Source organism: Triturus cristatus, chromosome 3_2, assembly GCF_964204655.1.
Source record: "Triturus cristatus chromosome 3_2, aTriCri1.1, whole genome shotgun sequence".
NCBI classification, from domain to species: Eukaryota; Metazoa; Chordata; class Amphibia; order Caudata; family Salamandridae; genus Triturus; species Triturus cristatus.
In genome coordinates, this window is record NC_140584.1 from 449,960,925 (window position 1) to 449,978,728 (window position 17,804).

At 46.8% G+C, this 17,804-nt stretch overlaps 1 protein-coding gene across 2 annotated transcripts in view; it reads left to right on the plus strand.

Moving 5' to 3' along the window:
• Positions 1-3,205: 3,205 nt before the first annotated feature.
• The window catches only part of LOC146857521 (uncharacterized), a 178,165-nt gene continuing 163,566 nt past the window's right edge, over positions 3,206-17,804 (plus strand). Inside the window, exon 1 of one of the 2 annotated variants that reach the window (XR_014979917.1) lies at positions 3,206-3,380. Coding sequence is in view for 1 of the 2 variants with exons in the window: in XM_085648064.1 (XP_085504190.1) it covers positions 3,214-3,361 (148 nt within the window). In the remaining variant the exon portion in view is untranslated. The remainder of the gene's footprint in view (positions 3,381-17,804) is intronic. The other variant, XM_085648064.1, reaches the window with a different exon arrangement.

The window sequence follows — 17,804 nt, forward strand, 5'->3', positions numbered from 1 at the left end:
CTATAAAGAAAATAGTACCAGCAAAAGCCTCGGGACCAGATGGCCTCCCGGGAGACCTCTTTCTTGCAGATCCCTCTAAATGGTCTATATTATGCTTTTAATCAATTCCATTGCAAAGGGCAGTGCTGTACCCGACTCATGGAAAGGTACCCATCTTTAAAAAAGGCGCAAGGGATGACTCTGCCAACTACCGCCCAATAAGTTTGATTGATGCCATGCAGAAAGTAGTTGGTAGGGTGTTGCTGCAAAGAATTCATCACTGGGTAGAAGACGAGAACATTCTCTCCCAGTACCAAGCGGGTTTTAGGGCCTGTACAGGGACAGTGGATCAAGCATTTAGGTTGCTCTTGATCTACTGGAAGGTTGTTGTAATTGGCAATGGCAGTCTTTATTTGGCCTTTATTGACCTGAAGACTGCCTTTGATCTGGTCCCTCGTGGCCAGTTGTGGCAGCTATTAGATTATATGGGGACCCCACCAATGATTCTGAATCTGTTGATCCGTCTTCACAAGGGCAATTATGCCCAAGTGAGGTGGGGGTCCCAAGACCAGAAAACAGATAGGATCCCTGTAAACAGAGGAGTGCGCCAGGGTTGTGTCATGGCGCCAACCCTGTTCTCCTTATATATGAACGGGGTGGTTAGCTTTCTTCAAGAAATTCCATCTGATGCCCCCGCCCTGTCAGTAGAAATGGTTCCCACCCTGCTCTTTGCAGATGACACACTCCTTATATCTAAGACCCCGGCAGGGCTCTAAAAGCTTTTAGATAGATTCCATCTTTTCTGTGATTCCGGGGGGTTGATTGTTAATACCTCCAAAACTAAACTTATGGTGTTCAATCCCTATAGGCCATATAGAGGTAATTTTACATTGGATGGAACCCGCTTAGAGCGTGTCACAACGTTTGATTATCTTGGGATTCGGCTCCCTGAGAAAATGCATTGGAGACAACACATCGAAAAAATGCTTCTGAGTCACAAACGTGTTGCAGGAGCATTAGCTAGAGAACATCGCTCCTCACAGAGCTGACCTGTGGCTCCTGCTCTCACAATCTATGCAGCTAAAGCAGCTAGTTCATCCCTTTATGGTGCTGAACTATGGGGTTTCCACAATGTAGATCAAATTAGTAGATCCGAAAACAAGTTTCTAAGAGATCTAATGACACTCCCTTGCTATGTTCCACTAAAACCCCTGATGAGCGATATGGGCAGGCGTTGTTTCAGAGATATAGCTAGGCTGCGGCCCTTGTTATTTTGGGCCTGCCTGCGACGGACTCCTGAGCTTACCCGCTACGCCTCCGCGCTCACAGAACTGATGGCCCTAGATGGCAACCAAAGAATTAGTTGTTTGCTTAATCTAAAAAAAACGCTTCTTGCGCTTGGCCTTAAGGAGTCGTGGGATACTCAGATTCCACCTAGTAGGGCTAAGCTTAAAAAGCGATACTGGGAATGGGTTGATGCCCAAGAGCTTAGCAACCTAAGATTAGGAAGACTTACATAAGAATTTTACCTTCACAGGCAGCGTATATTTTTAGGACCCTACTTAGATTTTATCCAGATGCCACGATTATTATCATGGTTTTATATTATTCCTATTCTGAGTTTAATTGGTTGGCTTATTTATATTGCACTGCCACTTTATATAATAGTTGCACATAAGTTGGAATTTAATTAATTTTACATGTGTATGAAGTTTTATTCTGTGCTTATGGATTTGCACATTTTTATTGCTGCTTTTTGATAACTTGGATTTTATCTATGCTTGTATGAATGTCAATGCTTTTAAGATACCTGCTATCGAATAAAGCAAATTTTGACTTGACTTGACTATATGTTTTGGCACTGCTGGAGAGGTGCTACTGCCTCATGGATAGCTAACAAGCACAACATAGAGAGTTCAGGAATGAAGAGATGTGTCAGTGACCTCAGTCCCACTGGCTGTTGAGTCGTCCTAGTTCCAAAAGACCACTAGTAAAAACAGTTTCTTGTAGTTTGGCACTTTATGTAAGGCCTGCCCTAAACACAGTGGGATACAAATCATCATGTAATTGTTCCTATTAGGTAAACTCTAGTGGTGCACTCAAGTGAATCATGTATAATATGTGAAGACTCCGGAGGCTTGATTTGGGGCTCTTGAATAGGGAGGTACCTACTCAGGAATAGCTACCACCAAACCTTGGTGAGGGTTTATCAAAATAAGTTTCTGATGATAAACAACACTCCCTCTCTCTGACTTGGAATATTGCAGTTTATAAATGCTCTTTAGAGAGCAGAATGTGGTTAATTTTTCCACAGTTTTTGTTTGGTGTCCCTACAGGAGACTTTGGCCCTTCGATGTATATACGTTTTACTTTTTTTTATAAAATATTTTTATTAAACCGGCTCAAGTTAACACACAGAATCATCATATCCAAATTTTGTACATATCACATCATTGTTGTGATTAACCCACTCCAGATCACGACCTTCTCTTCTTGTCCCATGAGAACAAGAATGTTCTAATCTAATCTGGAATAGCCCTCCCACCGAGCTCCCTACCCCACCTAATACCCACGGTATTTCTGCCATTCTCTCCATATTTTAAACCATTTGTGTGGACAACCCCAGGCTTTGTAACCACTTTCTCAGCCCTTACACACCAATCCATGTCAGATTTCCAGACCTTCACTTCCAGTATCTGTCTTAGCCCCCATTTTTGGGCTAAATTGCGTTTTAGCACCATCACAGCTACCTTCAGCCAAATGGTTCTGTATTTCGGCAATTTGTCTTCCCCAGTGACTCACAGAAGCATCGAGCGTGCTTCAACTGAAATTGTTATTCCCGTGACTTTTGACATGACTCTCACCACTCCCTTGCAGTATTCATGTATATATTTACAATCCCACAAAATATGAAAAAGGGTACCAATTTCTCCACATTCCCTATCACAATATTTGGATATCCCTTTGTGAGAGGGCCCCAACCCAACCCCAGGATCCACCTCCCCTCCGGATGACATTGTTCAATCCACCGTCCGACAGCAGAGCGGGACCGAATTCGAAACTCCGACATCAGGCAAAACAGGAAGATAACCCCGCCCCCATGTCTTTTGTTCACACAGGGGGAGAGACAATGGTGTGACACGGTGGTAGGAGGCGGAGCTGACCCCGAAAGCACCAGCAAACCACAAGAGAAAAAGGACTGTACGGAGGAAGGTGAGGAGGCGAGTCAAAAGGATGGAGAGCACAAGAGAGAAGCAGATCGGTTGGAAGATTCAGGAGGCGGAACCAGAGATGAGGCCGCTGAAGGAGAGGCGGACGATGAGCGGTGGAGTGAGGAGTGATGGTATACTCCGGAGGATGCAGGAGAGCGGCCGCAACTCAGGTGAGTTGCGGCAGAGCTGGTGAGTGACGATGGGAGAGGTGAACAGGGAGAAGGGACCAAGGGTGGAGGAAAGGAACAGAGGGGAACGGGAGGGGAACAAGAGCACAATCCCGGGCACCCTGCATGAAACCCTGGTCACCCGCATAACACTCTTTCCCTGAGACCCGGTGGTATACTTCCTTGAGACCCACAACAGAGGGTCTAAACCACAGCGCTATTGTCAAACCAGGGGAGCTGCTGATTGAGAAAACAGGATCCCCAATTGCTGTATCAGGCTAACCTGTGAAGAAGTATTTTTATTTTGTCCTTCTTATTTTCTTTAATTCTTGTGTTGCCTTTCCTTTCGTTTGAATATACTCTATTTTCTTCTTTCAATTCGAATTGCGACACCGGACGGGTGAGGTTAAGGGTGCACGTTTCTCTGAGCCCCCACAAAACACTGACTGACCGCTCCTTTCTCTTTCTAATCTCGAGCCTCCGGGGAAGACCACTGAAGAGAGGGAGGATATGCGAGACGAAGGACCCCTTGTAGTTCCGTCCCATTTCCTGAACGTCTTCCTCAGGGCCCTCAGTTCCGTCAAATGGTCACTGTCCCACAATGGCGTTCTCCCAGTTAACTTACCCATCCAATCCACGTGTTTTGTCGCCTCTTTTCAGACTCGGATGACTGTTCACGTATGCATAGGTAAGGACTTGTCTGAGCTCCCGCCATATAGAGCTTCTATGTACCCTCTTGCCTCATTCCCCAGTGATCCGCCCTAAACGCAGGGCCGTCACGGTCTCCAAAGGCCCAATCATTGATCATGATCCTTTGCGAAGCCCAGTAGTACTTAATAAGATCTGAGACAGCCAACCCCCCCTCATACACTCCCCTCTGCAGCTTCCCTAATGCTATCCTGGCACTATGCACTTCACTCTATATCTCTCTGAATACTTTCTGTGGGATCACATGAGGGGTATTTTGCATTACATATCATTGACAAGGTAGTGACATCATTTTAAAGAGGACTGCCCTCCCCATCAAAGACACCAGCAGTTTCCTCCAGTGTTCCACGTCCTCTCTTAATCTCTGTATCTGTGGGTATACATTGTCCACCAGAAAGTCTGCCTCATTCGTGGAGTTCTGCATGCCCAGGTATGTAAATTTTGGTTTAATTTGCAGGGAAGCGTTATCCACTAGTCTGTCTGGGAGTTCACCGGCCAGCAGGAACATAAGAGATTTTGTCCAGTTGATTGTGTACCCAGAGTAGGTGCTGAACAGCTGAAAGACTTGGAGGACCCTATGAACCAATCTATATGAGTTAGTGAGGTACAGAAGGACGTCGTCAGCATATAGAGATATTCTGTCCTCCCAGTCCCCTCCCCGGTATCCCCTGTAGCACTGCATCTTTACGCATCTATGTTGCCAGAGGCTCCAATGCCAGGGCGAAAAACATCGCTGAGAGTAGACACCCCTGCTGCATACCTTTACTGACGGAGAATGAACGAGACACTTCACCATTTACTCGCAACCAGGTGCAGAACTCCGAGCCGAAGCCCAGTCTGTCCAGAGTGGCAAAAATAAACTGCCACTCAATACTGACAAACGCCATCTGCGTGTCTAACGATAGGAGGACCGCGGCCCTCCCCGGCGTACGTTTGGACCAGTCAAGAACTCCATACAGTCTCCTCAGATTCAATTGCGTACTACAATGGGGCATAAATCCAGATTGGTTTGGATGACCAGTGTGGCTATCAGTGGTCTCAACCTATTTGCTAGGACATTGACCAGGACCTTCTCTTCCACATTTAAAAGCGATATGGGCCTGTAAGACCGGCAATCAGTTGGGGTTTACCTTTTTTGGGGATTACTACAATAATAGCTGGACGTACATCTACTGGGAGCTCCCCTTGGTCTCTCGCGTCTTTGTACATGTTTAAGAGGTGTGGAGCTATCTTGCTCACCACACTTTTGTAGAATTCTATCGGTAAGCCGTTAGGACCGACTGCCTTCGCAGATTGTAATTCAGAGAGGGCATTCATAATCTCTTCCACTGTTATGCCTCTGTTCAAGGCCTGTCTGTCATCTTCCTTTAGACACGGGAGATTCATTTAGCTCAACAGTGCGTCACAGTCTCCCCTCATTCTCTCTGTACAGGAGGTATATATACCCTCATAGTATTTAGCGAATTCCTCCGCTATGTCCTTACCTACTCGTTTACTCCCTCCCCCAGGATTTTGTATTTCTGAGACCCAGCTCCTAGCTCTGTCCCTATGCTCTAGCCAAGCTATTAGTTTATTTGCTTTGTCCCCAACATCCTAAATGTTCCTCTGAACAGCTAGCACTTGTGCCTTTACTTTCTTACTGCTCAACTCTTTCAGTTCTCGTCTCTTGTAGACTAACCCACTAGCCGCCTCGCAATCAGTCTGTCCCTTCTCTACCAGTTCCTAATCCAGTTGGATTATCTCATGTTCCAGGGTCTAATCTTGATCTGCTCTTTCTTATAAATTCCAATTGCAACCTGTATAAACCCCCGGATCACTGTTTTATATGCCTCCCAGAGTGGCGGAATCCACCGTACCCTGATTAAGGTCAAAGTATTGTGTAGTATGTGCCTGCACCTTATCTCAAAATTGCTTGTTTCTAAAATGCCAGGGATCTAGTCTGGGAGGCAGGGTGTTATTTCTGTACGGCCCTTGGAGTTGAACAATTACTGGTGCATGATCCGTGATACCCCGCGCTTTAAGAGTCGCATCCCTGAATTGTCCCACTTGCGCTGTCAATGTGAAAATGTAATCCAATCTGGAATGGGTTTTATGCGCCGCCGAGGTGCGCGTGTATTGACGACTTGTTGGGTTATGTGCCCTCCAGAGATCCGTCATGCCCATTGCCTCAATAAACCCCTTCAGTGGTTCCTTTCCTGTCGTCTCAGCTGCATTCGGCAACCTAACCATTTGGGGATCTAGCACCGCGTTCATGTCACCCTCAACCACCATAGTACCCACTGCATTTTCCAGTAGAACTTTGCCAAGTTGTGCAAAGGTATCTGCATGCAGGTGTGGTGGGACATAAACTGAACAAAAATTCACAGTCCTCCCTTCCTAACCTGCTGAACTGGGCACATACCGCCCCAGAGTGTCAAACCAGCATCTTTGTATGATCAACGGTGTAGAGACTTTCATTAGAACTCCCACTCCTCTCAAGCCTGTGGTATAACCTGCCTGTGCCTGGAGCCTGTACCCACACCTATCGAGTGCTAGACAGTGGTTACCCTGTAGGTGGGTTTCATGGACCAAAAGCACATCAGGGCCATGTCGTCTCAAATACTGTAATACTAACGGTCTTTTAACTTTACTGCCCAATCCGTTGAAGTTCGATGTCAATATTGTTAACATCATCTTGGTAGGTGCCCCCTTTGCCCTTGCCACACATTTGTCTGCTTATATTCACTCTTGATCCTTTTTGCGTGACAATCCCTCACATCACTGAGCCTAGAACTAACAACAACACTAGTAAAGTCACCCACCAAATGTGGGCATAACCCCTGAAACTTCACACCCGCCATACTTCCCTACTTAACGGGCTTAAAACTACCCGCCACTCCAACCGGCAGAGAGCCTGTCTCCCCATAGAACTATTTCTCACTAGAGTGTGTCTGGGGCCAAAACTTCCAGCCCATTTATGCCATGTAGAGTTTGATACCCCACACAGTGTCACGATTGTCCACTTTTTCCCGTATTCAGATCTCACCCCCACCCTAATTTCCCTTACACAAAATCAGTCCCCCAGGTACTTCCTGTCCAGGTGATGCCACTTCCGATAATCATCGCTCATCGCTCTCCATGCTATTCGGTCTTGCCTGTCGGTCCGAGTCCCCGGGACCCTGGGGCTTCCTTTCATCTCTATGTCTTGCCGCTTTTTGCTGCACTTCACGCTAACCTTCGAGCCACTCCCAAGCGTCCTCAGGTGCAGTGAAGTACCAGGACTTCCCTTCCACCATCACTCGTAGTTGTGCCGGGAAGAACATCATGTACTTGATTTCCCTAGCTCATAGCTCTTTTTTGACAGCCTCAAAACTGCAAAGTAGTTTCTGGACTTGAAGTGTAAAATCCAGAAAGAAACGGATCGTTGCATTTTCGTAATGTAGATCACCCTGAGTCCTGGCAGTTTGCAGGATTATGTCTCTATCCCTAAAGTTAAGGATCTTAGCGATGATCGTTCTCAGCAGTGCCCCTGGTCGAGGTCTTGGGCCCGTTCAATAGTGAAAAAGTTCGAAATTTTCTTGGGGCACAAATGCTGCGTAATTAATTCTGCCAGGAAGAGCTCTACACTTGGTCCTTCCATTCCCTCTGGCACTCCTACCACACGGAGGTTGTTGCGTCGTGCTCTTCCTTCCTGGTCTTATAGTTTAGCTGCTAGGGCATCTTGCTGTTGCCTGAGAGTCTTCACTTGATCCTCAAGACCTTTCGTAGTGTCCTTTAGTTGAGCAATACTTCCTTCTTCCACTGTTACTTTCTCCAAGATTTTCCTAAAGTCAACCCTCAGGAGATTCACCTCTACCGTTACAGTGTCAATATTGGGCTCCAGCACCCCTTTAAGATCCGTGATTGCCACCATAATGGCCGCCAACGAGGGTTCCGACTCACCCAATTCCCCCTCCTGGGCCCCAGGATCACCTGATCCCGTCCTATGCACTGCATATTTGTCAATTCTGTTAGTTTGGGTTATAGGGGGTCCTTTTGGTTTCACCATTACCAATATCGTTCCTTCCGGGCAATCGCCGGTACCCACTCCTCGCTCCAATGCCTACTATCAGACCCTGATGATTGTGTGCTCGAGGACTCCCCAGCAGGTGATTCCTGTCTGTAGATATGTGCTCTACTTCAGGGGTGTCTGAAGTACCTCTTCCTGGTTTCGCCCATTCTGTATGACCAACCACTACGCCGTTCTGTATGTTCAACCAGTGTAGCCAACCAACTTGGGCTGAGGGGCCCCAATTCCCTACAGAGTATCTCTCAAGCAGCCACTACATCACTCAGCAGTCGCCAGTCCTCCTCCTCTGGTTCATTGCCCTGCCGTCACGTCTAGTTTCATGATACTGACTGGTGCCTCACCAGTCAGGGTCCACTCCAGACATGTAGTCCGTGGCACTATCTGGTCTCGGCTAGTCGTGCTGCCTCTTCACTCCTGTGCAGGCCTATTTCCTCTCTCTTCACATTCAATCAGTGCCCTTATAGTCCTCACTGGCCTTCCATGGGGGAGGGAAGGGGGCGTATGACCGTGTGCACGCTCAGCTCGCACCCCCCTTTCCTCCACTCTCCTTCGGTCACTCACGGTGCCCCCAACAGCTTACAAAATGGCACCGACCTCGTTCCTATGCTCAGGTGACCACTCAGGCCCTCTGCTTTCAAAATGGATGAGTCCCGATGACGAGTCCTCCTCTGTTACTTCTGACACCTTGGGGATCAGCATCTTGCAAAATGCCCACTTGGAACCCCGCGATGCTCAGGGCCTAGTCAGATCCATGTATTGCGCGCTATTTGGGCCTCGTTGCACTCTCCTTGTATGCCTGTCCACACTGTCTCAGCCCCCCCGCCTGGGCCATCCACGTTTTGGCGGGCTCACTACCAACAATATTTGTGCTGGTATTATGTTCCCTAGGGGCCTACGATTGTCCCAGCGCCCGTTGCAACCACTGCCTGGGGACAGCTACGCAGCGGAGTCCTGTGGGGGTCAGTGTACCTTCAGGCCGATACCGGTCTCGGTCTCCGCTTCATTCGCCACTGGTCTTCTGATGTTTCCGCCTCACTCAGGCCACACGGTGTCGCTCGGGAGCCCGCAGTTGGAGAGGTCAACTGGAGAATTCCAACCAAGCTCCCAGCACTCTGTTGGCTGCACTACCCTACCCGCCGGTCTGTTCTTCCACTTTCTCTCCGTCCGCGACCTCCAAACACTCTTCAGCCCGCCAGCCTTTCCGGAACTTTACTCGGCATTCCCCAGGTTTTCGGCCACCTAGATCTTCTACTCAGGGTGATGAGTAGTTCCCCCACGTTTTATCACTGCCTGGGACGGATTTCACTGCGGATTTTCGGGCTTTCACCACTTACGAGCGCGGAGCTCCTCTAGTGTGCGGCCATTGTGGTTGGCTCCAAGCCAATTCCCTCTATACGATTTACATTTATGTTGTCTTTGAAGTTTAGGCAGTTAAGGACACCTTTGTTTATCTTAAGGGGATATTAGTCAGAGATGCTTGTAGTCACAAGTGAGAGGGTCTGGTTGATGGGGTAGGACTGTATCACGTAATTCGAGCACTAGATGCATTAAGTTGAGTCACAGCCTCTGCTACAGTTTTGGACTAACTGGTTTCTTAAGTAGTTGAAGGTAGATCAGGTCTATTTTACTACCTTAGACAGTGGTAAATGGCTTATCACAGGAACTTTCAAGGCATTCAATGAGTTTGGCTACAAATGTAGCATCACTTGTTCACAAATCTTACGTAAACAACAAAACACACACCCGGGAGGGGGCGTGGCTAATAAAAAGGGGCGTGGCCCCGAGTCACGTGGGAGGTGACGATGCCGGGAGATTGACCTTCCCCCAGCGCACTGCTGGGGGAAGGTCAATCTCCCGGCATCGTCACCTCCCACGTGACTCGGGGCCACGCCCCTTTTTATTAGCCACGCCCCCTCCCGGAGGCTTGAAAAACGCCGCGCTGAGCAGCAGCCGGTGCTGACACGCTATTTCACCCCTGAGGCGGAAGCCGGGGGTCTGCTCCGTATCTTTTTAATATTGTATTCTTTTTGCACTGTTTGTGGTATTTTAAAACGCAATTTGTTGTCCTACCTTGCTGCTTCTGCTTCGCGCACTGCTGGGGGAAGGTCAATCTCCCGGCATCGTCACCTCCCACGTGACTCGGGGCCACGCCCCTTTTTATTAGCCACGTCCCCTCCCGGAGGCTTGAAAAACGCCGCGCTGAGCAGAAGCCGGTGCTGACACGCTATTTCACCCCTGAGGCGGAAGCCGGGGGTCTGCTCCATATCTTTTTAATATTGTATTCTTTTTGCACTGTTTGTGGTATTTTAAAACGCAATTTGTTGTCCTACCTTGCTGCTTCTGCTTCGCGCACTGCTGGGGGAAGGTCAATCTCCCGGCATCGTCACCTCCCACGTGACTCGGGGCCACGCCCCTTTTTATTAGCCACGCCCCCTCCTCTTCCCCATTACTATGCTCATCGCTCGGAAGCGCAGCGGACGAGCGCAGCGGGCACTTCCTCGGCACGCCGAAGACACGCCAAAGACTAGCCCGTCTGTGCCCGCCCGGGCCCGGACGGGCGTAGGGCATACCACTCTGCTTAACTCGTCTAGCCCTCGGGCCCCTTTTCACAGGTATTCGCGGGACACACTGCTTGCTCTACGCACGGCCAGACACCCCAGCTGTTGCTATTGTTGGATTGAGTGTTCTACATTTAGACATTGTCTTGTCTGTCGCCCGCATAACACTTGCAAGGACCCTGACCCATTGACTATGGCTCTGCTTAATTGCAGATCACTGCCTTGTCATGCCACGGAGGTTCACTCCGTCCTTCTGGACCATAGTCTTGATGTTTTATTCCTGACGGAAACGTGGCTGACTTCAGGTTCCGACCCCGACATTATCAACGCTCTCCCCCCAGGATACCTCATGTTCCATCTTGATAGGCCGGATGGGAGAGGGGGTGGAGTGGCCATTGTCTATAGAGACACATTCTTATGCAGAGCAGTAGACTGCGGCATCAACAACGCTGAAAGTTGTCAGTTTACCCTTTGCGTCTCCTCTACTGTCTCTATTTCTGGTCTCCTTGTGTATCGGCCCCCCGCTACGCTAGGGAACTTTGTGGATTCTTTCATGGAGGCTGTTATCCCCCTGGCTGCTGCCTCGTCCAACTTTGTCATTCTTGGGGACTTCAACTTTCATTTTGATGACCCCAATGACGTAGTAGCAAGGGATTTTTTAAGTTCGCTCAGGGCACTGGACCTACATCTCGTTAATATGGGAGCTACTCATATTAGAGGTCATCAGCTTGATGCGGTTTTTGCTAATTCTGCGAACCTACTGGCTCTCCAGATGCTGGCTCTCCCTTGGACCGATCATCATCTCATTCCGTTTAGCTGGTTGCTGGGGAACCGGAGAGACCCCGCACCAAGACAACATATTGTGGAACGACTCTGGTCGAAGCTCCCGGTGGACAGTTGGGCGGAAGAACTAGCTAAAACCTGTCCTCACCCCGTAGATGACCCCAACATCGCTGATCAGCTTTTGGGCGAATGGCTGACTAATTCTCTGGACCTACTGATCCCGAATAAAAGGAAGCTTGTCAGGGAGAGAAGAACTGGCTCTGCCCCCTGGTATACCCCCGAACTTAGGTGCATCAGAACCTCTTGTAAAAGGCTTGAACGTGCTTGGAGGAGAGAGCAGACGGAAGAAAGCCGGGCCAATTACAAAAGGGAGTTGAGGAAATATAAAAGCGCACTGAAGGACGCTAAAAAGATTTTCTTTAGCAACAGGATTGAGAGAGCAAGCAATTCTTCTGGAGAATCGTTTAAAATCTTCAAGGAACTTCTGAAAGCCCCGGTCCCTCCAGTGCTGTATGATAACCCCAAAGAAAAATGTGAGGAACTGGCCAGTTTCTTCCATTCAAAAATAGAGAAAATCTTATCTTCCTTACCCACTATTCCTCAAAGCCATGAACCGGTTACTAGCCTCACAAGTCACTCGATTGAGCTAGCATCTTTTGGCCCCTTCTCGGAAGAGGAGGTGATAAAAGTCCTGTTGGAGATGAAGAGTGGCTCCCCGAGTGACCCAGTTCCCATAAAACATCTTAAGTTCGTGGCTAACACCTTGTCAACTCCTCTGACTGATCTCTTGAACCTCTCACTCGCTCAGGGCACAGTGCCCCAGAGATGGAAAAAGGCTGTGGTGAAAGCCCTATTGAAAAAACCAGGACTGGATCCATCCAATTTGACCAACTTCAGGCCAATTTCACTTCTGCCTGGATTTTCTAAAATTGCAGAAAAGTTGGTCAACCGTCAGCTCTCTCACCATCTTGAGTCTAACCACCTGCTAGGAGATTCCCAGACTGGTTTCCGCCCCGGCCATGGAACAGACACTGCCTTGCTGGCAGTAGTGGAGGAGGCAAGGAGCACTCTAGATACAGGAGGGTCAGTGGCAGTGATCCTCCTGGACTTGAGTGCTGCCTTTGACACCGTGAGTCATCAGGTGCTCCTCCAACGTCTGTCAGAGGTAGGTGTCTCAGGGACAGCCCTGAAATGGTTGGGATCCTTTCTTTCTGACCGTTTCTACCAAGTCTGGGAAGGGTCAGAGCAATCTGCCCTAATCCCTCTTCAATGTGGAGTCCCGCAGGGCTCATCGCTGAGCCCTACCCTATTTAATATATATATGACTCCACTTGAAAGAGTGGTCGCCCCTTCGGGGGTGAAGATCATCAGTTACGCTGATGATACTCAGCTGGTGGTGGGCCTCACTCAGCTGGCGGAACAACCTGAGGTGTTACACGACTGCCTTGCCAATGTTTTTCGTTGGATGTCTATCTCCGCTCTTAAGCTTAATGGAGGTAAAACCGAGCTGATGCTCCTGGGCAACTCCAGCCCCTCCATTATTGCGAGCTGCTGGCCCCGGTCTCTTGGTGACCCACCATCCCCCAAGAAGGAGATCAAGTCCTTGGGAGTATGGTTGGAAGAAGACCTGTCCTTCAGGACTTATGCCAGGAAGACCGCAGGAGTTTGCTTTGGTTTACTGAGATCAGCCCGAAAGGTGCTACCTCTGCTTCCTGATCCAGCTAGGAAGCTGTTGATACGGGTCCTGATTCTATCGAGGCTCGATTATGGGAATGCGCTGTTTCTCGGTGCTCCTGAAGCGACCTTCAAAACCCTCCAACAGGTGCAAAACGCAGCTGCGAGAGTCCTTATGGATGTTCCCAGAAGGCAGTCTGCTGCCCCGGCCCTCAAAGCGCTTCACTGGCTCCCCGTGAAGGAGCGGGTGAAATTTAAAGCGCTATGTACAGCCCACAAAATTTTACATGGCAAAGGCCCCCCCATCCTTGCTAACATGGCCCGTCCTTACAAACCCCCACGTCTGCTGCGCTCGGACCAAAAACACCTTTTGCAGTTAGCGAGAGTAAGAAGAGCTCGTTCTGGGGGCTGGCGTTTCTCTGTGCAAGTGGCCTCTCTTTGGAACTCTCTGCCCCTCAAGATTCGCTCAGAGCCCAAGATCCTACCATTTAGGAAACTTCTTAAGACCCACTTGTTTCCATAGTAGTGATTAGCTGTGTCTCTCCTTCTGGTCTTTTGCGCCGGGATGCCCCCGGGTAAGCTGAGCGCATTATAAATTTCATATTATTATTATTATTATACTATACACATAGCAACACAAGTAACACATAACAGGACACATCACAGCAAAACTATAGAAACAGAATGCAACACAACTGCAGTACAAGACAACAAAATCACATTGCAATGATGCAACACAAATACACCTAGCAAACAACAGGGTTATACCCAATTGACCCTTTCTGTACCTGGGTATGGAACAATTATAAAGCAAACAAACGTGGTAGAAAGGAATAGATAGGCGAATTACTTTTGCATAGAGCACACTTAGTTACTCTATTTCTAGTTTATTAATCTAGAATGAATTTTTTCAAATTATTTAAACATTTCTGCATCAACAATGACATCGGATCAAGAAGAGAGTAACAACTTAAAAAACACACAAATGTACACATAAATTATAAATATATACAAATTATTGACATACAGAAAACCAGACACCTTCTACAAACAAATTAACCCCTAAAAAAACAAATGATTTCTACTCGTGTCCTCCAAATGATTTTAGGACGGACCACTATGAGGTAGTCCTGGAAATGCGCTGCGACTTAATCAGTTATTGTCGGGGCTTCCCAGCGCACTTGGCAAAGAGTTTCCAAATAATATTTAATTTCTGGGACTCCTCCTCAAACAAGGTCTACGCAATTGCGTTTCGGCCATACACTTTCCTCGGCCTCCTCAGGACAGGGTTAGAACAGGGACTCAACCCACACTACAAAAGAGAAGTGTACACATATAAATATAAAAAACAGTCCTCTTGCTTCCACATAAACTAATCACAAGCAAAGTCGTTGTAGTACTCCATGGAGCCCAGGAAAGGTGGTAGGTGACAGCCGCCAATAGGTACACAAGTACTCCGAAGTTACACAACTAAATACACAGCCCGAGTGAGGGAAAGAATCAATCGCTCTCCCATGCATTGCCTGTCTCTCACACCTCTATTCAGTGCACACCCAAAGTGCACGACCCACCGATAATCGTGGTGTGTAAAACATAAATCAAAAACATAAATCAAAAGGAGACCAAATCGAACACCTGCTTGTGTGAAGAAATTATACTACCAAGGTGCCCACATGCTGAGTTCAACTACATATCTCTCACCCTAGCCATAAAGCGCTAGCACTCACATGGGGCGGTAGATGACCGGAAGCTCGTATGTAAGGGTCATCCGGGTCCCCAGAGACCCGTAAGAAAACGGGCCTATCAAAAAATGAACAAATGAAAAAAGTCTCAAAGAATGCGCTATGAACAAGCGTCCGGAAATTGCATAAGTGGTTCAAATTACTCGGGGCTTACCTTCCTCGCCCGCGGTATCCCTCCTCGACAAGCGACGGGTCGAAACCTTCCGTAGGTAATTATGATCTGGTCCGTAACCTGGAGGAGGCAAGAGCGGACCCCTTAGATCTAAAAAGCGTCTAAAACGTACCCACACATACCTGTCCTTATCGTCTAACCCCAATAAGTCTTACCATTAAAGAAATCCGACTGGATAGTCCGGATCCCGCACCAATGCTCCAAAATCGCAAAAGGCGCCGGTCAGCATGTAACGGCTGACAAGGACCACCTCTTTCTATACCTCCAGCTCTCCGTAATGAGTGGAGACATAAACAGGGGACTACACATGTAAAAAAGGAGTCGGCTATCTTAGCACAGGTAGGTCTAGCCCCACACTGTCAATGAACTTCCATATTCTACCAAAGTAAAGAAAACAAACTAAGTGAACAAGTCGTAAGCTATGCAGGTACCGCACCCACAAAGGGGGAGAAAACCCAAACCTGTAATGCCAACCACTCTAAGGGAAGAGTTCCATGTGGTAGATGAAAGAGAAAATAAAAATGAAAAAGGCCATAATAATTCAGGAAAAAGAATATCAAAGAAATATATCGAAAATATATCAAAAATATATCACAAGGGAATAGGTATAAAATGCCCCTAAATCCCTCAGCATCATCTAACTAATCCTCTGTAAGTACACGGAATCATACGAGGAAGGGGGGGAGGCGGTCTGTCTCCCCAGGTGATTAAGCAAGCCGTTCCTGTTTGTACCCCACGGATGCCGGAAAAAGTCCATACCTCAGCCGCCTAGGGTCCAATTACCCAAAGAGACTGCCACCACCTACTGATCCCAAGGGCGGCACAGGAGACCACGCGGACAAGTTGCTTGATCAACGAACAATCTATATAAACATAAGGCAAGATACCCAACAATTAAAAACACATTACCATTGTGTGTAAAAGAGAAACGTCACGAAGAATTAACTATGGTCAAGGTCTCGTATTAAACACTCCCTACCCCCACGTCTTTAGTTCAGGATATGCACCCCAATACCAAATTGATGCGCTAAAATCAAGGCCCAGATCTCATCACGGTCATTTAAACCCTGTCTAGATGTATGGTAGGGTTCAATCAGACGTGCCTTAAGGTAATTTAACTTGTTTTGTAAAGATATTTTGTTAGGTGCTTTCACCGCCAGTAATACTGTCCAGTACAAATCATCTTCATTATGATTCATTTCGATGAAGTGTTGTACCATCGGAGCCCCTATGGTACCACAACGTATACGGGATTTATGTTGTATAATCCTCATCTTAATGGCCTGAGTCGTCTGCCCAATGTATGTTTTCCCACATGGGCATGTCACAGCGTACACTACGTTTTTGGTGTTACAATTGGAAAAACTTAACTGTGAGTGTACCATTTGCAACACAAATACACAGCAACAAAAAAACAACAAAGCGCTTCTCTACTGCAACATAATGCCAAACACAACAGATATGCACAAATGTTCTTGTAATTTATTTCAATTGGAGTATCCTTTTTTCAAAATACCATGGTAAAAAGTGTTTGGAACACGCACTACCTTAATTTACTACCAAGAACATGAAATTATGCCAGTCATAAATGTTTTGTGAGCAGGCCGCATTCTTGCTTTTTAAGAATTAGGAACAAAGTAAATGTTTTATTTACTTTGTGTGCGTTCCCACCAATGTGCGTGAACTTTTGCGAAATCTGAGAGAAATGACTTGCTCTAATCTAGGCTGATTCTCGTTGTAAAGTCGTTGGACTGAGGAAAAGTATGCCTCAGGCTGTAATCCATGTAGAACTAGGCTGCGCTGCTTTTAGAAAAATAGTTGATGAGAGAGTTTTAAATTCATCCCCACATGCTGACTGTTGCGGTGCTCAGAAATGCATTACTGTAAGAAGAAATCTGCATGGGTAAAATTATTTTATGTAATTTTGTTTATCTTGAATCTTTAGTTAACATTTATGATTTGGACTCAGCTTGAAAATGTGTACTAGAAGCAGGACTATAAACAACAGTTTAAAAACAAAATCTGTAACCCAGATTCAGCATGGAATGAGGAATCAGAAGTTTAATCGGCATTATTATTACTTAGTTACATAGTTGCCCCCAGTGATTTCTTCAGAAAAGTATGCATTACTGATGCAGTATGCCGTATTTCAAGCCATTGTGGGCAACTACCGTAATGGTAATGATGGGTTTATGGTGTAACAGTTATGTTGCTTTGATTCTGAAAGTCTTTATGTAGTTATCTGTAATGTAACATTAAACTTTGTTTTTCCAGTAAATGTTTATGTTTAAAAAAATAATAAAGCAAGCTGTTGATCGCTGTGTGCCCTACCCCCTGCAGTGCACAGCTTTTTCGCCAAACCCTTGCAGGCTGACTATGCAATGTTACATTATAAAGGGTATTATTTTAAGTAAGGCAGACTTACTGACTTTTCCAAAGGGTCAAAACATCAAAATATTTTTAAAAAATGGGCCTATTGACTTTATCAAGGAGTCAGCATATCAACATATACAAAGCAGGCCTATTGTCTTTCCAAAAAATCCCTAATAATTGTAATCAAATGTACATTTCATTAATTCACACATTGCAATTGTTTAATGAAAGAAACTGTCATAAAAAATGTAATAACGTTTTATTAAACAAAATATCAACATATTTTTTAATCTTTCTTTGAAAAATTTCCAGCCCACAAAATTTAAGCAGAAAACCAATCACATGCGGGCCCTGCACTCCAGCTGAAGAGCATGCAATGTTACATTAT